The following is a 23,779-nucleotide window of genomic DNA, read 5'->3' as shown; positions in this document are numbered from 1 at the left end:
TAGACGAATGGTTTTTGTCACTTATTTAAACAAAATGTGAAACACATATAGTAGAATTTTGTCTTCATTAAATTAATGATGGCTGAATTTCCTAGGGTTAAAAGTTTAAGAAAATGTAAGGATATTGTGCAATTGTCTGTGTTTTAAGTAAATCAAGATTCTATTGAATGTTTTCGTAGTGCTAGCGCTCTTGGTATCTAGTTGTGAACTGTACTGAGCGGAGAATTGATTGAAAGCACTTCTGAGGACACATAGTGAAGAGAAATTTACATTGAAAGCGGAATTGAAGTTGTGAACCCCGCTGTCTGTAATGTAGATCGAAGGTACTAATCAATACAAATATTGATGAATGCTATTTTGTACAGTTAACAGAATCTGGGGACAGAGTACACTTGTCTCTGCCTTAAATAAAGCAAGGGTAGATCCATTGGTGTCCTTAATATAGAGGGAAAGCTGAATTGAAGTTGTGAACCCGGCTGTCCACAGTGTAGATTGAAGACTCTAGTGAGCACAGTTATAGATGCATGCTATTTGTCACATTCTTTTACTAAATCAGAAGACATAGAATTCATTAGTTTCTACCTTAAATAAAGCAATGCTGGATTCAATGTGTTCTGTAGTACTGATGTGACTCGTGGTATGAAGAGGTAAACTCGGTTGTTTGGAGAAGTGTGGCTCAATGGTTAGAGCGCCAGACCCTGATGCAGAGGTCTAGCCCGGGACCAGGGTTCAATTCCCGCCTCGGCGGGTCTTGGGCCCAAATTCCGCGGACCTGATAATTCTCGCCTCGTGCCTATTCTAATCATGGGTCTCACTTTGCAACTCTGGGCAATAGCTTGCTTTATCTCCACAATGGCTGCAACAACGCTAGGATGCCTGCCTTCACCTTGAGGGTGCCCAGTAATGGGCATTTCACAGGGAAAGCCAGGAAGGGTTCCACAGCTGTATGCATACAAGCGCCTGAGATACCCCTTCGGGGGTCAATTCGGTGCGCTATACAAATACTACTACATTTATATTTACATTTTGTAGTGTACATTTGAAGGTAGTACTTAGAACAGACATTGAGGAATGCTTCTTGTGCCATCCATTAATAACATTGTCTGTGCCTTACATAAATAAAGGCAAATTTTAATGGTGTGCATAGTGTAGATAGAAACATGAATTGAAGTTGTGACCTCCTGCTGTCTGTAGTGTAGATTGAAGGCAGTAGTTGACACAGACATGGAGGAATGTTTTTTGTCACTTATCTAAAGAAAATCTGAAGACATACAGTAGAGATATCTCTAAATTAAAGAAATGAAGGCTGAATTTCCTACTGTTCAAACTTTAAGAAAATATGAGGATATTGTGAAATTGTGTGTTTTAAATAAATCAAGATTGTATTGAATGTTTTCTGTAGTGCTGGCACTGTTGGTATTTAGTTGTCAACTCTAGTGAGCACATAATTGATTGAAGGTAGTTCTCAGTACAGAAACTGAAGAGAAATGTACATGTAAAGCTGAGTTGAAGTTGTGAATTCTTCTGTTTGCAATGTATATCAAAGGTAGTACTTGACACAAACATCAATGTATGCTATTTTGTTCAGTTAATAGAATCTGAGGGCATAGTACAATTGTGTGTGTTTTAAATAAATTAAGACTAATATGTCATACTCTGTTTTAAGAATTTGTGCATTCTGAAATGGACTAAGGCAAGCATTAAGTTTGATACCATTCTTACGTCATCAATAATGACAAGTTTCATTTTCTTTAAGAGTCTTCACAACAAGTTTCTCCAGATAGCTTGTGGTATTGTAATTTGTTGTCATGCTCCATTGGTAGATTGAGTAAAAGATGTAATGTAGTATTGGAAATGTTAAGATTTGGTCATATTTTTAATATATGGAATTTATTACAAATATCCGACAAGCATATGATGCTAATTATGGAAGTATTCTATAAGATATAAGAATTAGAAAAAAGACTAAACATGGCAACTTTAAAAATAATTGATAACCCTAGTCAAGAAAGGCAGCAAGTGCAACATTTTCAACTGTCTTCTGGCGGGTTAGTATCTGCATGAAAAAGTTCTCAGCAGAGATATGGGCAAATTTTGAGAATAAGGCGAATTTACAGATTTTTTTTGTGTTCGCAAAGGTTTCTGCCAGTTTGCGAGGGTTTGGTACCAGTTCGCAATTGCGAACTTATTTGTCGGCTCGCAACGGTCGCGACTATGTTGTTTCTACGTCTGGTTCATCATCACAGGTTCCCAGCACCCTCTGTTTCACCACTGCCACCCTCTGTTTCACCCATGCCACCCTCTGGTACATCAATGCCACCCTCTGGTTCATCATCACTGTAGATTATGGGGGGGAGAAGCAAGCACACCTGCCCTGCTTCAACTGACATGAATTAATTTGGGGTTGGTTTATTAATGTGTCACTGTTTTAAAATTCCAGTCTGGCACCTGCTTCCTTATCAGTAATTTGCTTTCTGTTGCAGTGCAATTTTTTTTTCCAGGACCTTTGTGGCCTACTTGTAGCTATTCTATGAGCCTGCTGTGAGGGTCAGAGCAGGGTCATACAATTGTTGCAACTAGCAACTGAACTCTGTAGGGGCCCCAGTCAGGAAGCACTACAGGGAATGGTTACTGATGATGAGTTTGAACTTTTGCACCTGCTGATTGCTTTCATTTTTGCAAAGCTCGTTTTTCTGCTATTTCGCGGGATTCGCGGGGCGCGAAATTGCGCGAGATCGAATTCGGAAGCCGCGAATTCGTGCGAATATGCGATTTTTTTTTTGCGGCGTGTTAGTTCGCAAGGTTTTGTGCGTTTTAACGAGCCGCTTGTAGCGCAACGGCACGAAGTTACCCTCGCGGTCGTTCACTGGCGTGGCCATCTTGTTTGCATGACGTATTTCCGTTTCCGGGCGCGATGTTTAATCTCGCAAAGTGTGAGGCTCGCTAGTACAATTTCGTGTGTGTCCGCGAGGAAAATCTCGCGCGAAATTACCCACGCGGTCGTGAACGGGCGTGGCCACCTTGTTTCTCATTCATTGCTATGGTTCTGGGCATGCTTTTTGTATCCTCTCTCTATATATCTGCCATCCTTTGCTTGTTTGAAGTTTTGTTTATCTATTTTACTTATTATCTATCCCTCTATTTTTCTAGCTCTATATTTTTGTGTTTTCTGCTACTTTTGGTTAATTTTAAACTACTTTTTTAAACTCTTTTCTTTTCTTCTCTTCCCTATTCTATTTTCTTTATTATTTAGCTTCCTTTCTGCCCAGACCATGGTGAAGGGAGCCGGGAAGCAGCCCGAGAAGGGGAAGGGTCCCGCACCCCGTGCCCGGCTCCCGTGAGGGCGTTTGAGGGGGGAGCAGGTCGCACCCTGCGAGATCTTCAGCCTGGAGGAGGTGGCTGCACTAATTTTTTATGTTCAGCGCTGCCTCCCCAGGACCATCATGGCAGGTGGCAAGATCGCTAGCGGGTACAGGATACAGAAGCGCCGGAAGCGGTGGGAGAAGGTGTGCCGGGCCATGTACCACCACTCTCGGGTCCGGCGCACCTACAACCAGGTCACCCACCGCTGGACGGATGTCCTGGACCGGGAACGCGATCTGCTCGACCTACTCGGCCTTGAGATCCCCGGGCTTGGTGAGTAGTAGTAGCTATTTCTTTACTATGTTTTCTCCTGCTCTGTGTGTTATTATCTTGCACATTTTTGTTTTTTACCAAGAGCAATAATGCTGCTGATTACATTGTAGGTAAATTATATTTCAAAATCTTCTGTGCATTTCAGGTGCACTGCTCTCCTTCTCAGTAGCGCTGCTACTATGCTTATTTGTTTTCGATTTTGTGCTCATTTCATTGGCCTGTGAAATTATGCATGAGTGTAGTTTAAAGAACTGCCTAATGCTAGACACTAAGGGTCAGATTTTTAATTACCGGTGCATCCCTGTAAAGTACCAGGGATGCGCCAGTAATTGTGCGCCACGCCACCACCACCCATGGTGCGTCGTATTTACAATGCGGCACACCATGGGCCCAAAACATCACCAAAGCGTTACGCATCTGTGCCGTAAAGGCGGCACATTGCTGGAGTTGTGTCGCAACGATGGCGCAGCTCCATCAATGCTCTGGGGTACCCTATCTTCCCAATGCTGCGTCAAGCCGTACGTCTGCTTCAAGCAGGCGCAGGGTTTAAGTCACGCATCATTGTCCTCAAAGTGACTGATTGAAATCTTGTAGATTTCCCCCAGCCACTTTTAGGATGCGTTCCTGCACAGGAACGCCCCCTGATGGCGCAGGGCTTTACAACGTGATGCATATCCCATATGCGTCACGTTGTTAATATACGCCGCACCATGGCGCCTCTTTTGTTCTGCCGCTGCGTCGCAAAAGTCACGCAACAATGGAGCAAAAGAGCTGCAAGGGGCTTCTAAATCAGCCCCTACAGACTCAAGTCCAGTCCTTCCTTTGTACACATGGCGATAAGAAGAAATAGTGGTGGTGGATTGATAGTTTGAGTATTTTAATGACTGGTTAATGTAGTAGGAAACTTTAGTGTTGTCGCTGATCTGCAATCACAATGGACTTTGTCTGTCACTTCGTGTGCTGCGGACTGCTGCCTGCCAGTCCTAGGCAAACCTTTTTAGTACTTTGTTTAGTGAGTTACATAAGAACTTTCCAAGTCGATGGTCCGCAAATCAAGCAATACTAATAACGTAGTAGACCACATGAGATCGGTCAATATATCCCGTGGAATAGTTGTCTATTTGCTATTTCGCCAAAATATTTTGTTATTGTTCTTTTGAAATGTTTGATTTGGTTGACAAATCTCATCCATATTTTCTGGTCTTTCATTTTTTCATGTTGTACATCAGCTCCCCCCAGGGACAAGAGGACACAGGAGGAGGAGGCTGCTGTTCGCCAGGATGCAGGTCAGGATTGGGCAGGCGAGGGCTCCTTTGCTGGCCCCGGTAAGTTTTAATTTTAATATAGACTACCTATTTTTTCCTAGCATTCCTCATTCGATTTTTTCTAAATCGTCTTTGATCTTCTTGTAGACTGGATCTAAATTCTTATCCTGCCTCGACTATGACTCCCTGTGGTATTACTAGATTATTCTTATTAGTCTGTCTGTGTAACTAACTAAGATTGCACATTTGGCAATTCCATTCGACTCCCATTCTAGTCAGCAATAGCTCTATGTACTGAGTGCAGTTCTCTGGGATTGTCCATACTGTCTTTTCAAGTCTTCTAAATGTTTATGCTTTGACAATTGCCAACAATAAAAAGGTGAATGACCACCAAGAAAGAATAAGATACTACTTTACTTTTGGTTTGGATAGGAGGACAATCCATTCTACTACTGTTGCAGGGACAAATCTGCAGAAACAGAACTATGGACACTAAATAATGCATTGCTTAGCTTATCAATTCAAATCAAATCAAATCAAAATAAGCTTTATTCGATATTCACAAAGGATATCATAAAAGCATTCATTACATTTGTTAAAAAATAACTCTACAAACAAAAACATAATCATCATAAAAAGCACGGAATAAAAACTACTTTCACATAAACTATGTTAAAATGGTTCGGAGAACCAAGGTTAAAAAGACACAAATATACATAGGCTATCTTAGCGAGTTCCTAAATTTAAGCAGCAAATTCACATAGGCTATCGTAACGAGTTCCTAAATGTAAGCAGCAATTTCAAAAACTGTTCCATAGTGCATATGACATCCCTATCCTCCAACTGTTGTAATCGTTCAAAGGCATATTTACAAGACCTCAAACCCCATTTCTTCAATAAAGGTCTCAATAAAGATTTCCTAGGGGCTACGTAATATGTACAGAATAATATGCAATGAATGTTCGATTGAATAGAAATGTCATCATATGGACGGGGGCACAAATTTTGAGTCCAGTCATTACATGAAGGAAATGTTATTAGGCGAAAGAAGGAGCCCAATCTAAATCTAGAGAGAAGCATTCTAGTAAAACAAGAAAAGTCAGCGGAGAGATACAGTTGAAGCCCCTTATTCAAGGTAATCCTTTGGAAGTCCTGGATTGTTTTATTTAGTTTTTGGATAGCCCACCTCTTGGCTTCCAGGTGGTCCAATAGGATCTTTCTCAAGGTTTTCCTTGAGATGTGCTCCAAAGTCATAGGGTCGGTATAAAACTCTGGTCGACCAATTTCGCAAAACACACTTTTAACATATGCCAGCCATTGCATGTGTTTTACCCCCTCCAGTTTAAGAATGTCCAAAATTACTCCTCGATTTAAAGCAGTCTCAGAGGTGGTCCAGATTTTATGCCACAAAAGAAGCGGCTCAACTTTGATTACATCTGAAATGAAAGGTAGGCCTAACTCTATGTGGATCATGTAGATAGATGTTGATTTTGGTATCGCTAATAAATACCTTAGAAACTGATTTTCCACTATTTCGATGGATGATATATTATCAATCCCCCAAAGACCAGCCCCATAAATTGCCGTTGAGACACATTTGGCTTTATATATAATGATAAGCTGCTTTACTGGTCTCCCCCCTCTCCCCAAAATCTCGGAGCGCCCCAATAGCTCTAACAAAAGCAAGTTTCCTAGCTTTAACGGCAAACTGCCATGCCACCTGTCTATGGACGCATATGCCCAAATACGGGAAATGATCAACTGTATCTATTTTTTGACCTTCGATGAATATGGGACATGGGATTTTCTTTATTCCCTTGTTGCATACCATGGAAAATGTCTTGCCAATATTCACTTTCAGGCCCCTTGCGTGCATAAAGTATGTAAATGTGGTGACTGCTCTTTGCAGCCCCAATCTTGTTTGAGACAAAATAGCCGCATCGTCGGCATACAACAAGATTGGGACGGCATGACCTTCCACTTTCGGATAGTCACATTCAATATTTTTCAAATGGTCACCGATGGCATTTATATAGAGAGAAAAAAGCAGGGGGGCTAAAATGCACCCCTGCCTAACCCCTCTAGTGATAGTGAACCTTGGAGAACACTCCCCCCTCGGACCAAACCACACCCTGGCCCCCGCATCTCTATACAAATTTATGATAAAATTGAGGATAGATGGATTCATCCCTAGGTGCGCAAGAACTTTCCATAACTGTTAATGAACCACACAATCGAAAGCTGAGCTCAAATCTATATATGTTACAAAGAGGTTACCTTTCTTTGCCCCACGTATTTAGACATAAGAAGATGTAGATTTAAGCTCTGTTCAACTGTGCCCCTTCCAGTTCGAAAACCATATTGGAGTTTTGAAAGAAAGTCTGCCTCCACAGTCCAGTTTTGTAAACGTTTTAAAATAATACGTCCCGCGACCTTCATTAAAGAGTCAAGCAAAGAGATAGGTTGGTAACAAGATGGTGAATGCCTATCTCCTTTTTTATATATGGGTACCACAATGGCCTCTGCCCAGGTTGGAATTTGGCCATACGCATTTGCAGAGTTCAAGGCAGAGGTTAAAACTGGGGCCCAGAAATCTATTTCCACCTTGAAGACATCCGCTGGGATGACATCTGGGCCAGGAGCCTTCCCGGAGGGGCTCTCCCTTATAGTGAGCATGACCTCCTCACACAAAAAAACAATGTTAGAAGGACCTTTTCTCGAAACCATTGTGGTAGTATTTGAGGAAAGAATGGAATCCGATGGGGAAGTATTAGGTGAAATAGGTTTACTATATAGTTGTTGAAAGTAAGCGGCCCATGTATCTCCATCAATTGCAAGGTCCAAACTCCTCTCAGGCATTTTTACCCATGGAAGTGGGGTATTTACGAATTTCCAAAAAGCTGAGGAGTCGCGGCTTTCACAGGTTGTCAACAGAGTCTGCCAAGCTTCCACCTTCAGAGATCTTTTCCTATTTTTTATGGCTAGGCGGTATCGAAGTCTAGCCTGACGTATCTCCATAGGTAGCTTTGGGGTCGAATGTAAAGCTTTCTTCAATGATTTTAGGGCTCTGGTGCAGACTTTATCGAACCACCCTTTAGGGGTAATAGGGCCTGGCTTGAACTGGCGGGTAAGTAGCTTTTTTAAACTGTCCTGTATTTTCAAAAAAGCTTCGAGGATAGTTTGAGGCTGTTCAGTCAAAGACAAACATGTGTGTACCTCCTCCCACCTCAGCTTCAAGAGATTTTTAAGAAGGCTGGCTGGATTGATTTTTTCCCATTTTAGGGTGTAGCCATTTAGTGCCCCCAGTTTAATAGGTTGCTCGTAACTTGTTGGGGGGTTGTCATGGCGATTTGTGGGAAGCGATAACACAATGGATAGGGTCAGCGGGTAATGGTCGCCATATGGGTGATCAAGGGTATCCCAGGAGGATATAAGGGAAGCATGCATCTTTGAAAAAAGAACAAAGACAATAGTAGAGTTTGCTGCTCTTCCATGAAAGGAAGGTTTAAATGGTCTCGGTGGAGAGCATATGTCGTTTGCAAAGGCTAAATTAAAGGAAGCCATAAAATTATTTAATACCTCCCCTGTTTTTGAGTGTAAAAAATGATTTGGAATATCATCATCAAATTCATTTTCTCGTATGGAAGAAAAATCACACAAACCCCTTGGAGCGTTTTGGCAAATATGGCAATTAAAATCGCCCATAAACGCTGTTGCACACTCACCCCCGCACCATTCTTTAATCGAAACGACGACATGGAACAAGTCGTGTAAGACTTTCTCTAAAGGTATGTTATTATAAAAATTGATAATTAATAGACTCAAGGATAGGCCTATTTCAATGACAATTATTTGGTAGGAATCCCTGAGGAGATGTTTCCGAATCCTTGATCCTATGCCAACACTAACATATATACACAAACCCCCCCTATGTCTGCCTTGCTTGCTCTCTATCGCTGGTGAATGAAAGGTCTGGAAGCCCAATTGATGTATTGGGTTTGCACCCAGGTCTCCTGGAAACACAGAACTGAGAAGGAATTTACCACATCCAGCCATGCCGGTTGAACAATTTTTGAAGAAATGCCAGCCACATTCCAGCTGAGGATCTGTAATTTGGAAGATGGTTTTCGATTTTCCAAGTGGATAGAGGAAATATTTATAGTATTTCGCTGGTGAGCAAGGGGCAGTATGGTTGTAGAATCCATTTTGATAGCCCCGTTTACCAGCCCCTTTTCTCCCGGCTTTCTGCACCCCAGATGTCCATTTGTAGATGATGCGTTGGAGGATATACCAAGTACCTTCTCCCTCACCAGGTTGTCAGCTTCAGGTGGGGAGAGTCATTCAATATCGTCCAGACCACAAAGCGGGTCGTAATGGTTATAGCAGGGAAGATTCCATGAGGGACTTATAGGTGGTAAATATTGGCCATATCCAGCAAAGTCATATCTAGGAGGTGGAGGAAGTAGGTGTTCCATCATTTCGTGCCTAGGGGGATAGAAGTTGTAAGGAGGAAGTGTATTTTTCATCATTCCATGCCTAGGAGGATACGAGTTGTAAGGTAATCTTTGGTGCCGTGGGAAAGAAAAGTTGTCATAATGTGGTTTAGGGCAATATGGTTTTCTGGGCATTAGTGCTTCGGGATAAAAGTATGATAGTACTTTGGGTATGATCGGACCTCTGTTAAAGTCTGAAAACCAGTCCCTAATATGTGCGATGACTCTAGGGTCTTTGAAAGTAATAATTACTACGTCACCCTCTATGTCTTTGGGACGTAGGCCAACCCAGTTAGTTCTTCTCACCATGATGATCTCACCATTTATGTTGGGTGGCAATGGCCTGTTGTTTTTTAGCCAATAGATGACTTTATTTTTAAGGCTAGTGTGGTTTTCACATGATCCTGATGGTGGTAAGGGCGAAACCCCTGTTAAAACAATAACATTGTGTGAAGCAGCTGGGGGTAAGTCCACATTTCTTTCACGTGGAGGTCTTTTGGGTTTGAAATCAGCCTTATTCGTGTCCAGTGTGGATTTTGTATTCCCCATTCTGGCTGATTCCATAAGAGAATTTATTTGAGCAGACTGTGCCTGTGGGTTTAGAAGCAGTTTTGATGGGGCGACAGGAATTTTGTTAGCTGACTTCAATTTAGCTGAAGAGGCTTGTATAGTGGAAGTTTTTACTTCAGTTATGCTTTTAACCTCTTTGGAAGTTTTATCTGCCTCCTTTGTGTTAGAAGATTTAACTAAGTCCTTACTAGTTGCAATTTTTAGAGTAGAACATTCCATGAGGGAATCCAGTTGGACACCTAATCTCTTGACTCTCTCTACTATTGGAAGTAGTAGAGCTTTCAATAAGTGTTCCATCGCATCAACAAAGTCTTTTATGGAAGGTGGAACATGAGAGGGAAGTGTTTTTTAGTTGCATTGGGTTCCCCTTCAACTATTTGAAGTAGTTCTTTCCTAAGGGAGTCCTTTGAAGGCATTTGTTTGCGGGCGGAAGTATCTAGGTTACCCGTACCTCTTTTCCTGCGTTTTTTCGGGGGTGAGCGAATAATTTCCTGTTTCTTTTTTGGGAAATTAATAACAGTCGATGTCTTTGGGCCCGTATATTGAGAAGTCGCTGTTTGGGTTTGTATTTGCTGTTCGACGTCCAAGGAAATTAGTGCCTATATAATGCTTGAACTTACGTGCTCGGAGGCCTTAAGTGTTTTGGGGGTAACAAGGTCAATAATTGGGTTACTGCTAGAGAGGGGTAGGTCAAGTTGATTGGTAGTAGATTTATCATTTTTAGGGGACAAGCTGACCTGGAATATTAAGGGGATATTCTCCGTATTAAACAGATCAGCGTCTGTGTTTTACAGGGAAGCGTTATCCAAATGTGGATCAAGGACAACTTTGGAAGAAGAGTCTAGTACAGTATTTTTAAGTTGCTCAATGGAAAGCCGACAAGCAGCTCGGCGCTCTGCCAAAGCCAAGTCTCTGTCGACTTCAGCAATAGCTCTTGAAAAGAATTTGTCCAAGGGACCCAAGATGGAAGCACCTACCCTAGGTGGAAGGTCGTCCGCAACAGGTGTTGACATTTCTGAGGCTATTTGACGATAAGTGTGGTGAACCTGATCCCAGGTGCAAGGATGTACACGTTAGTGGAATGGCCAAGCCAAGCCTTGTTTGGCCTTGGAGGGCCTTAGAGGGCCCGCCCTTTGCCCCGGGCGTCCCGCTCGCGTCTTTCGACGCGGAGGGCTCACTGCTTTTACAACCCCTCCTGGCGCGTCTACCGCGTCAGGGCAATGCGCCGCCGCAGAGGCTGCCGGGATGTGTAGTCCCAGAGCGGCGGCGCGGTTGGTGGCGGCGGTTACTGCTGTGTGGCGGTGGCGGTTTTTCTGGCTGCCTGCTGTGTCTCTGCCTCAATCCTGTAATGCTCCAGGTATGTAGTAAACACCCCCCGCTCCACCGAGGGCTCACTGCTTTTACAGCCCCTCCTGGCACGTCTACCGCATCAGGGCAACGCGCCGCCGCAGAGGCTGCCGGGATGTGTAGTCCCGGAGAGGCGGCGCGGTTGGTGGCGGCGGTTACTGCTGTGTGGCGGTGGCGGTTCTTCTGGCTGCCCGCTGTGTCTCTGCCTCAATCCTGTAATGCTCCAGGTATGTAGTAAACCTCAAGTATAATAGGCGCTGTTAGACTTTCCACATACCTCAGTGATAACAGACTTTGTAGTTGAACCCCCAATCTCCTTACTGACTAGATAGTGTGGCAGAGTCATTTAGCTCCCAAAGTCACCGATGATTGATCCCCAATGATGATTAGAATATCCAACGCAGGACAAGAGTACGGAGTCAGAGTCAAGAAGTGTCAGAGGCACGGACTCATGCTTGCAAAAATTCCAAAACCTTTAGCTCAGCCACTCTATTCTGGAGGACCAAAAACCACAGAGTCTATTTAAGTTTAAAAGCTTTATTAAAATTAAACACATTTATTAAAATCAAGTTTGTCATAAAAGTAAACGTTAAACTGAAAATGGAAAAGTGCTTAGTGCTGACGATTAATTGGACACATTTCTTGTGGTCGAGCCGAGCTCTCACCTGGTTTGAACTTGATCTTGCTCGTGTTCTTAGAAGTCAAGCTTCTGTCTGTTAGGAGAAAAAGTGGTGCATGTTAAAAATAAAAAGCAAGCATTCATCAGTTGTGCCAAAAAGTGCAGCAAGACAACAGCCTTCCCTGGAAAAAGGGACATTTTTACTTTAGAGTAGACAGCCACAAATTATTACATTGTTTGCTGTTTTTTTAACATTTCTTTATTCCTAGACCAAATATTATATAGTAGTGAGTGGTGTATTCTAACATTCTTAAATGTTCTTTGTAGGTGGAACATCTGGTGGCGGGGCCAGCGCGGAGGTGGTGGTGGTGGATGAGGGGAACAGTTCTGGAGAGGATGCGGTGCAAGTGCCGGACGACACCAGTGTGCCTGTGAGGGTTCACACGGTGGTGGCGGGCAGAGGTAAGCTATATATTCCTTACTTATTGAGATTGAAGACTGCAGAGTGTGCTATCTGGGGCTCTGGGAGGGGGAGGGGGCGCACCAGCAAGTGCAAGGAGCCTGCGCCCGCTATCTGCACGGGTGTATTATAAATCAACCAGGTAGTAGCCGCCTCTAAATGTACTTCGACTTAGCTGTGTAGTTTTTGGCGAGAAGAATCCCAATCAGATCTGAGATGAACTTGATGGATGGGATGAACGAAAAGCAAAAGAAGGGTGTAAGTAAGTGTGGAAGGACGAGAAATTTAATGATGACTGGCAAAGAAGAATGATATGTGTTTGCTTGGTCCTGGAGGTGGCTGGGAAGGAAAGAATATGGTATGGTGCATGGCTGGGTGAATGATGAAGCAAGGATGGGTGGAAGGAGAACAGCCTGGGTGGGTGAAACAGAAACTGTATGTGTAGATATACTTTGAATGGATGGATGCCTGGATCGTGGTACTATCTGACTTTTAGATAGCATATACTCTTAGATAGCATATGTGTATCTAGAGAGAGTAGACGGTCACTTGATGAACTAAGTGTTACTTTGAAGAGCATGTAACACCTCACTAGCACGTCCGTTCCAGTGTATGAAAGGCAAGGAAAAGAAGTTGTAATTTTGTCCAAATACCACCATGAATAGTAGCAGTAGTTTGTATTGCAACTGCAAGCACAGCATATAACCGGTTCGTACGGTGGACACTCCCTACCTCCGGCGGAGGGAAGGACACGCCCTTCCCTCCGCCAACTACATCCTCCTAGGGGACCTCAACTTCCACCTGGAGAACAACAACGACAGAAACACCACCGCCCTGCTGGACAACCTCGCCAACCTCAGACTCAAACAACTGGTGGACACCCCCAATCACTACGCCGGACACACGCTTGACCCCGTCTTCTCATCCAGCAAGCACGTCTCCTTCAGCCACGCCACTGGACTCCACTGGACAGATCACAGCTGCGTCCACTTCAGCTTCAGTAGAACTACGACCCACCACCAACCGCAACGGGTCCCCCGCCACAGCTGGAGCAAGATCACCGCTGAGCAGCTCACCGCCTCCCTCAGCCAGAACACTCCCACCAGCACAACGGGCCCAAACGTTGCAGCCAGCAACCTCACCAAGTGGCTGACCGCCTGCGCCGATGACCTCGCACCACTAAAGAACCCTCCCAGCAGACCCGGCAGCAAGAAAACCCCCTGGTTCACCGACGAACTCAAGGAATCCAAGAAGAACTGCCACACCTTTGAGAAAGTCTGGCGGCTTAACCACACCACAGACAACTGGACCACTCTCAAGCACGCCACCCGCAAACATCATCAACTGATCCGCGCCACCAAGAAGACGGCAATGCCCTCGACAGCAAGGAACTCTTCAGCATCGTCAAAGAGTTCTCCAACCCCAACGCCGGAACCAACGACATCACTCCCACGCAAGACCTCTGCGACTTCCTCGCCTCGTTCTTCCACCGCAAGATCGCCGACATACACAACAACTTCGACTCACAGACCATGCAGCCTACCACCGAACCAACGCCCACCACCACCACCCTCTGCAACTGGACCCCGATCAGCACCGAAGACACCACCCGCACGATGAACTCCATTCACTCAGGATCACCAACCGACCCGTGCCCACACCATGTCTTCAACAAAGCCGCCGCCACCATCGCACCCCATCTCCGAGACACCATCAACTCCTCCTTCCACACCACCACCTTCCCGGAGAGCTGGAAGCATGCCGAGCTGACCGCCCTCCTGAAGAAACCAACGGCGGACCCCACCGACCTCAAGAACTACCGTCCCATCTCGCTCCTTCCTTTTCCGGCCAAAGTCATCGAGAAGACCGTCAACAAACAGCTTGCCGCCTTCCTCGAGACGAACGGATCCCTCGACCACTCACAGTCCGGATTTCGGGCCAACCACAGCACCGAGACCACCCAGATTGCAGCCACCGACGACATCAGACAACGGGGAAACAGCGGCCCTCATCCTCCTGGACCTCTACGCAGCGTTCGACACGGTCTGCCACCGAACCCTAGTGAAGCACCTCAGCAACATCGGAATCCGAGAGAAAGTGCTGGAATGGATCATCTCGTTCCTCACCGGTAGAACCCAGAGAGTCCGCCTCCCTCCGTTCAGATCCGAGGCCACCGAAGTCATCTGCCGTGTACCACAAGGATCTTCTCTCAGCCCAACCCTCTTCATCGTCTACATGAGCCCCCTCGCAGCCATCGCATGCCAACACCACCTCAACATCATCTCCTATGCTGAAGACACCCAGCTGATCCTCTCCCTCACCAACGATCCCACCACCGCCAGAGCCAACCTACACGAAGGGATGAAAGACATCGCCGACTGGATGAGGAACAGCCACCTTAAACTGAACTCAGACAAGATGGAAGTCCTCATCCTGGGATCATCACCCTCTGCCTGGGATGACTCCTGGTGGCCACCGGCCCTGGGCACCACCCCGAAACCAACGGACCACGCACGCAACCTGGGCTTCATCCTGGACTCCTCGCTGTCAATGACCAGACAAGTCAACGCCGTTTCTTCCTCGTGCTTCAACACCCTGTGCGTGCTCCGCAAGATCTTCAGATGGATCCCCACTGAGACCAGGAAGACCGTCACCCAGGCACTCGTCACCAGCCGACTGGACTACAGGAACGCCCTCTACGCTGGAACCACAGCCAAACTCCAGAGAAGACTCCAACGCATCCAGAACGCCTCCGCACGACTCATCCTGGACATCCCCCGACACAGCCACATCACCGGACACCTGAGAGAACTTCACTGGCTCCCCGTCAGCAAGAGAATCACGGTCAGACTCCTCACCCACGCACACAAGGCTCTACACGACCTGGGCCCCAAGTACCTCAACGACCGCATGACCTTCTACGTGCCCACGCGCCAGCTATGATCAACCTGCCACGCACTCGCCACCGTACAACGCATCCGCAAAGCCACCCCCGGAGGAAGATCCTTCTCCTACCTGGCAGCCAAGACTTGGAACTCCCTCCCCATTCACCTTCGACGTACCCAAGACCATCTCTCCTTCAGGAAGCAACTCAAGACCTGGCTGTTCGAGCAGTGACACACCCTCTCCCCCCGTGCCTTGAGACCCTCCCGGGTCAGTAGCGCGCTATATAAATGCTGTGATTGATTGATTGATTGATTGATTGATTGATTGATTGATTGATTAATAACTTTAGTTTAGTAGTAGTAAGTCATCCATGTGTGGGTGTATCACTGTTCACTCAATAATAAGCAAAGCACCTAAAGTCATCCCATATGTAATCAAATACATCCCATGTGAAGTGATAGATAATCAGATTATTTAGCTTCTTCATTTTTCTTTTCCAGTACTCATTTGCACTGTAGGGTGAAAGCTAAATTAATTAAGCAGTAGCCCTTTTAACAGAGTATTCTCAATGCCACCCGTACTAGAGAAGTAAGAGGTTCACCACCTGCATGTACTGGACCGGTACAGTAACGCAAGTCTGTTTCACTCATCATGGTGTTCGTCTGTTTTTCTCGGGTGCAAGTTCACTGCGCTGGGATTATGCCGGCTTGCATAAGATAACATACCAATTTTCCTAAACAAGAGAGAAGAAGAAGAATAAGACTGGTGTACTGTCATAGTTGACTGTAATGGAAGTCCATAGTGCTCGTAGAATTTGTTCCTTAAACTCCCACTAATGTTAGAGCAAGGATGAAGAAGTGGGAGGTTAGATAGATACTGTCCTCAATAGTTATGTACTGTGCTTTCAATTTGCTACTTGTACTGTGACACAACTTTCTGCTCAATCATTTTGTGTTAATCTTAAGGAGCATTGGTTACAGACTCTGTCTTTCTTTCTTCATATAGTTGCTCGTTCCAAATCAAACAGACCATCAAGGAAGGAGCTGGCTCGAATGGTCCGGCAACGGAGGCTGGATGTCACTGTCGCTGAATTTCGGCGGCTGGTGGCCCAGGAGGAGCAGGACACGCAGTCTACCGGTACAACATCCACTGGGACAGCTGCATCCTCCTCTATGCCCCCACGGGCTGCCAGCCAGCGCAGTGCTCCAGCGGTACGGAGCTGGGCTACCAAAGCCAACCGCCACCACCGAGCAGCAAAGACAGCAGCTGCCCCCCACAGGCGTTTCAAGGCACGCCAGCACCGCCTACCCCTCAGAGTGTCCTACGTGGAGCAGGAGGTCTTAACGTACAAGACCTTGGTGGAGGGCCTCCGTTCCGACCATGCCACCCTCCGCAAAGAGTATGATGCCCTGGCCGCAAAAGTGAACAGCAGCCTGCCGTAGTGTCCCTTGCCCCTTTTTTAGAGACTTTTGGGGGGTGGGAATTGGGAGTTTGAGTTGTTTTTGGGACTTTTGAAGGACAATCGTTGGGGTAAGGGAGGGTCTTGTGGGAGATTATTTTGTTAGGGCTACAAAAATATACTTTTTGAAACTTTATCTGAGCATACCTATTTTTTACTGCTTTTGATTCTGGTGGGTGGGGGTTTAACAGAAAGTTTGTGTTCCTGAAACTTAAGTCTGTGTCATTTTCTTCCTTTAAGTGTAAATGGCTAAATGTTTTCAACACTAAGTGCCTCTCACAGAGTAAGTGAATTCAAGAGTCCTAGGACTTTAGTAGTACTACCGTCAATCTCTGGTCTCTCCTAATACTCCATTATACTACCTCCCACCAGAAGCTTATCTTACCTGTAATTTGTGTTTGAAAGTAGGGCTAGGCCCAGGGCTTGCTCCACGGGAAATGGCGATTAAGGTTGGCAATATTGGGCGGTTGAAATGTCCTCCTCATTGCGGTGGTACTAGTGGTGTGACACAGTGGCAGTGGAAAAAACGAAAATGAAACTTGGTTTGTCCTTACTGTAGCATTACAACGGTACGATAGAAAATATAGCAGGTGACAGTACACTAGAACAGTGCCACAATGTAGCCTAACAAATGGTAAAGTATTGAAAGTATAACTAGTACTTGCATTGAATTTCTTTGACATTGGCTACTACTACAAGAAATAGTACTGAAGCTGAGTAAGTCTAGAATATATCCTCGGATTCCTTCACCAGCCTGTTGCTATAACCTTATCCTCCCCAGCAAGTGTGTGGAAATATTGATGTCATTTAGTGACACATCAATCAAAACCACACAGCCCGGGGGAAGAGGGTTAGGGTTTGGAAAATGGATGGGAATGGGGGTTTCTTTTTGGGTAGGTTTTGTTGAGAGAAGAAAAAAAAAGCACAGCATGGACAAACAATAATTGAAGATAAAGAAATCTTTGGGTACAAAGCTAACCATAAATCTTTTAAGTGACATAAAGGAAGTGCATGCACTACTGCATGCATTGTTACTGAAAAGTAAGTAGTACTAGAATGCGACAGTACAGGGCTGCAGCGTTTTCACTTGCCTATCTCTGCACTCAGAGAAACACTTCTTACATTAAATTTGGTTTAAAAAATAGCCGAAGTAAAACCTATAGAATGGCTGTAGGGATCAATTTAGAAGCAGAGAGAGATCCAAGAAATGCAGTCACACTCATAGAAGAAAACAATGGATTCTGTATCTGTATGTTGTTGTAGTTGTCCTGTTGAATTTGGTAAGTAAGTTGCATGCAGCAAACAATTCCTCTTATTTGCGGCACTCCTCCATTCCAGCTGACGCTTCGTCCATCAATGTAGGTGACCAGAAGACACCCTGTCCACTGCCTGCCTGGCGGATGCTGAATTGCGGCTCGCTAATGTGAAGCCTGACTCCATTCTTCTTTCCCCATTGCACAGACTGAAACCCGGGCTGTAATTATTGAACGAAAAACAGGAAGTGAAATTAGAACACCACTGATAAATAAATATAAGGTATGTACGCTGTGTAGTGCAAAAAGTCACACTTTGAGTTTCCTAATAGACAGTACAGTATTTTTGAAAGTGCGTACTCTGTCTGAGTCACCTTTTAAGGATAAATAAGTATGGGCAAATTAATTTAGCAGATCTTTCCCCTCAAGCTAGGTGTACTGTAAACTGTGTTTTAGAGCAAAATTAGACCTTCCCAGCAGTGCTCCCACCCAGACCCTTACTAAAGCCAGTCGCAAAAATGTAGAAGACCAACAATCAGATCTCAAAAAATGAGGCCTAGCAGAAAACTGGTGACAAAACGTACTTTGAAAGTAAAAGTAGGCCCAAATACCCCCTTACCCACCGTGGATTGTATTCAAACCACTTGCAAGCAAGCAAAAGTATCCATAGCCAGCATCGATCCAAAACTCGAAAACCCCCCCACCCAAACACATGCAATAGAAATAATGCTAACTCTAACAAGCTTTAAGTTAAGAATAATGGCAAAGGCTTTCTTTAACTATACCAAATCCCCCCTTTCCCACCATGGATTTTCTTCAAATGACTTGCAATCAAAATTACACATTCCCACGTGTGCTCTAAGACCCCAGAACTCAGTTGCAAAAATCTAGAACACCTCGAAACACATGCAATCCTGCTGCTAGGGCTAACCCTAACGAACCCTAAGTTACAAAAAGTGCCAAAAGGCTTTTCCTTATGGATTTTGTCCAAACCACTTCTATCCGGTATTAGACCTTCCCAGGAATGCCCCAAGACCCGCCAACCCACCCGCAAAAAAGAACAACACCCCCAAACAGCCAAAAAGGAAAATCTCATACTTACAATATTTCTGGGCCTTCGGTCCAAACGCGCTGTTCAGCTAGGTCATAACTCCCGTTTTCCACCACGGATTTCCTGAAAAGCAAATGCAATCAAGATTAAACTGTCCCAGCAGTGCTCCCAGACACCAAAACTCACCCACAAACACCCGGAACCCCCCCAAAGAGCACCTCAAAGGCAAGCAAGTCAGCAAAAACGCAAAAAAAATTCGCCTCCGATTTGGTCCAAACCACTTGTATCCGTCCGGTATTAGAGCTTCCCAGCAATGGCCCTGGAGTCATCAACCCAGGCGAAAACTAGTAGAAGACCCCCAAACAGCCAAAAAGCAAATGTACAAAAATGGGGACTTAGTCATTTTCTTGGCAATTTCCAAAATCACACTGCGCGCGCTCTGCAGCTAGGCCCTAACTCCCCTCTGCCACCATGGATTTGCTTCAAACCTCTTGCAATCTAAAGTATCCATAGCCAGCAGTGCTCCCAGACAGACCGCAAAATTCACCCACAAACACCAGGAAGCCCCCCAAACAGGCCCCCGAAAACGCTACATTGAGCAAAATGTCAGAAATAGCAAAAAAAAATTCAGCCTGGATTTTGCCCAAACCACTTCTATCCGTTATTAGACCTTCCCAGGAATGCCCCAAGACCCGCCAACCCACCCGCAAAAAAGCACAACACCCCCAAACAGACAAAAAGGAAAATCTCATACTTACAATATTTCTCGGCCTTCGGTCCAAACGCGCTGTGCAGCTAGGTCATAACTCCCGCTTTCCACCACGGATTTCCTGAAAAGCAAATGCAATCAAGATTAGACATTTCCCAGCAGTGCTCTCAGACCCCAAAACTCACCCACAAACACCGGAACCCCCCCAAAGAGCACCTCAAAGGCAAGCAAGTCAGCAGAAACGCAAAAAAAATTCTGCCTCCGATTTGGTCCAAACCACTTTTATCCGGTATTAGAGCTTCCCAGCAATGGCCCCAGAGCTGTCAACTCACCCGCAAAGAAGTAGAACACCCCCACAAGTGCTGAGTCTTTCTTCATTGGGCGTAATCCAGCCCTCTGCTTTGAGGGAAATAGGAGTCTGGAGGAGGTGGATAGAGGAGCATGTTCTTGTGAACCTGAGGAATGCAGACTGCGGCACCTTCAAATCAATAAGCAAACAAGTGAAGACAGTTCTGCTGACGGGCTTGTTTTTGTGATTAGGTGATTAAAGTTTGAATTAAATTAACTGTGCAAAACAAAGAAAGACAGACACACAGGAATAAAAGTGAATAAGGACGAAAAAGAAAGTTATTGATTCATTGTCTTATTTTCAGGGCTCGGTGTCAGGGAATAAGAATAAGAGTTCGTCATCATACTCTGCGAATTCAGGCAGGGTGAGGTCAGTGTCACCTAACAGAGAACAAATTCCCTCATCTACGTTGCTGTCCTACTCCTCGTCTTCATGCGGCGTGCTTTCTGGTACTTTGTAATCTGGTGGTATGAGGTGCTGATTCATCTTGATCATTGTTAACCTCTCCACATTTTTGGGCGAGAGGCGGCTCCGTTTGGAAGTTACAATGCCACCAGCAGCACTGAAAACACGTTCAGAAGACACGCTTGCGAGTGGGCAAGACAAGTAGTTTATAGCCAGGTTGGAGAGCTGTGGCCACAATTCTCTTTTCCCATGCCAATACGCCAATGGGTCAGCATTAACATAGACCTCTGTTGAGTCATTCAGATAGTCCTGCACCATCGACTCAAGGTCCTCCAAGGTTCCTCCACTTTGCTTAATTTTTGCTGTGACCTTTTGAGAACCAAACCCAAGCCGAGTTAGCCAATCCTCTTCTGCATCCAATGTTACTGTTGTGTCTGGTGCAGATGATCCGGTTGCCGGTGTCTTTAACGGCTGAGAGGTCACTTGTGCCACAGCCACAGGTGCAGAAGTGGATTGTTTTGACTGGGGATGGCCTGCTGATGCTGATGTACTGCCTTTTCCTTCAATTTGCTGCTGTTCTCTTTCAAACCTCTTGGCTGACAAGGCTAGCAAATGTTTGTACTTTGTAACATCTTCATCAGCAAAAGGAAAGAATACTCGGCCTGCCAGCGCCTTTTTGTAGCGTGGATCCAGAATAGCAGCACAAATGTAATGCTGTTCTGAGTGGATCATTTTAAGACGTTCATCACCACGTAGGCGCTCTAATAATTTCTCCGCCAAAACAAAAGGGTCTTGGTTTCTTTCATCTTTTTGAAACACAGAAGACACCGCCTTCAGTTGGCGATCCAGCATGCGGAACAATGGGATAGCTTTTCCCAAATTACAGTCCTCCTTGCTGACTGCACGCATGAAGACCTCAAAAGGACGAAGCATGTCTGTCAGGCTTTTAACTAGGTCCCATATCGCCGCATCTAGCCTCAGGTCCTTCTGAGCTGTACCCAGTGTTAAGAAATAGTGATCGAGTACCGTATACTGCTCATACAGACGCTCAAGCATGTAGAACGTTGAGTTCCAACGTGTTGGCACCTCCTGGATGAGTGCTTTCACTGGCATTCAACGTTCATGTAGCAGGCTCCTCAGATGCTTCCGGGCCTTAAAAGAATAGCTGAAATGGTTGCACATTCTTCGGCAGGTGGCCACTAACTCGCACGCTGGACTGTCTTCATCACTCAAGAATTTTTTAACAACCAGGTTTATACAGTGCGCCAAACACGGCACTCTGTAATAGTGACCCAGCTCCATGGCCTTAACTACATTGGCGCCATTATCCGTGGAAACATAACCAATCTGGCATTTTTTGGGGGACAGCCAGTGAAAGACCTTTCTGTTGAAATCATTCAAAATGTTTTCTGCTGTGTGACGTTTCTCCAAGCCAAACATGGCTAGTGTTGCATGTTTCCGAGCAGCTTTAAAAACTTGGTCCTGGTCAACACCTGCGTTTAGATTTGCTTTAACCCCTGAAAAAGAGACCCAGTGTGCAGTGATGCACATGTAATCAGCACCTGCGCCACTGGTCCACATGTCTGTTGTCAGATGTATAGTGTGAACAGCACTCTTCTGCAAAGCTGCCCCAATCACCTCCAGCACATCTTCATGTAGTGCTGGAACCGCAACTCTGGCAAAATAGAACCGGCTAGGAACCTTCCATTTAGGGCAGAGCGCTGCCACTAATTCTAGAAAACCAATCCCTTCTACAAAAGAAAAAGGGAGAAGGTCCAGAGCTAGCATTTTAGCCAGCTTAGTGTTATACAGACGCGTCAGTGGGTGGTTGCGTTCATATGGCGCTTCTGAAAACAACATGGTTCTAATGTTGCCCTGGACCAAGCATTTACGGGATGATGATGACATCTTCGACCCAGTTACGCTCGCTGATGAACTTTTTCGCATTGGTGTCTCACTCTCTTCCACACTCTTAGTGTGGCTCACATGGGGTGTGCTGCTGACAGGGGTACTGGGTGTAAGTGAAGTGTTTGACACGTCTTCTTCCTCCTCGTCATCATCAGATGAAACATCAACGTTTTCTTGACTTGCAATTCGGGCTTCCTTGATCTCCTTTAGGTGCGCAAACCATTGGACAGCGTGCTGTCTCCTAAGATGACCTCTCGGGCCTCTGGTACCATAGTTGATACCAAACTTACCAGGACTAACTGCAAGCTTACAAATGCTACAAATGGCGAAGTTTTCCTTTTTTGAGCAAACACTAAAGAAGTCCCAAACTGGGGACTTGAAATGTCTGTAGGGGCCGGAGGAGGCGGCGATACTGGTGGTGGTGGTCATGCTGCTAATGCCAGATGAAGTGGAGGATGTAGATTGCCGAACTTTAGTACGTTATGCGCTTTCACCACCAATAATTGAGGTCGAGGTGGATGGAGGTCCCTTCTGGCGAGGAAGAAATATGGAAGCGGTACGTGTTGGTGTACTAGTTAACTCCAATGATTGTGGTGTTTCCATTGCCTCCTCGTCGACAACATCATCATCACGCTCAGCAGCTTCTCGGGCTAGGGTCAAAATGTCTGTTTGCGCATGCCCGCTGGGGCTGCAGTGATCTTTATGATGACTGGGTCGTCGTCGTGAGAGTCTTCATCAGCAGCAGTATCCGCCACTTCTTGTTGAGCCTCATCACACTCCATAACTATGAGACTTTGGACGCGCATCCTTTTACGCTTAACTATCGTTGTCAGATCATGGTGTGCCTCACTCTCAGACGGCAGTGGTGCTGGTTCCCAATTTTGATCCGTATCATCAGAAGGAGGTATGCTTGAAAAAGATGTAGACACCACCCTTGATCTCTTCCTTGCTAGGGGTGTGGAAGATAAGGAATGATCATCAGGAGGAGTGGCTTCCTCAAATGATACCTCGCCTTAATTGTCGATTTCCTGATGTGCCCCTTCTTCGGGAGGAACAACTATTTTGGGCACGTGTGACCCTCCATGCACCTCTGCTTGCGCATCTCCTGGCGCTAACTCTCCTTCCACTTGTACTTGGGCTTGTACTTGCACATGTGGTTGTTGTTGCGGCTGTGGTTGTTCAACACTCGTCAGATGAGTTACAACAACCTGTGTTGATTGAGGGACATTGCTGCTACTTTCTTGCGATGAGCCAACATCACTGGTCGATGGTGATTGAACAACTAGACTAAGTGCCTCTGCAGCACTCAAGGGCTTGGACTTCAAATCAAATCAAATCAAAATTAACTTTATTCGGATTTCAATATGAA

The 23,779-nt window shown here is 45.4% G+C and overlaps 1 protein-coding gene across 1 annotated transcript in view; it reads left to right on the top strand.

Moving 5' to 3' along the window:
• The window catches only part of LOC147711293 (uncharacterized), a 73,480-nt gene extending 56,762 nt beyond the window's left edge, over positions 1–16,718 (top strand). Inside the window, exons 2-3 of the mRNA XM_086919450.1 lie at positions 12,258–12,392; positions 16,282–16,718. Coding sequence (XP_086775576.1) covers positions 12,258–12,392; positions 16,282–16,718 — 572 coding nt within the window. The remainder of the gene's footprint in view (positions 1–12,257; positions 12,393–16,281) is intronic.
• Positions 16,719–23,779: the final 7,061 nt, after the last annotated feature.

The sequence above is a fragment of the Lissotriton vulgaris genome, chromosome 5 (assembly GCF_964263255.1).
Source record: "Lissotriton vulgaris chromosome 5, aLisVul1.2, whole genome shotgun sequence".
In the NCBI taxonomy this organism is placed as follows: Eukaryota; Metazoa; Chordata; class Amphibia; order Caudata; family Salamandridae; genus Lissotriton; species Lissotriton vulgaris.
This window is presented reverse-complemented; position numbering and strand designations above follow the sequence as displayed.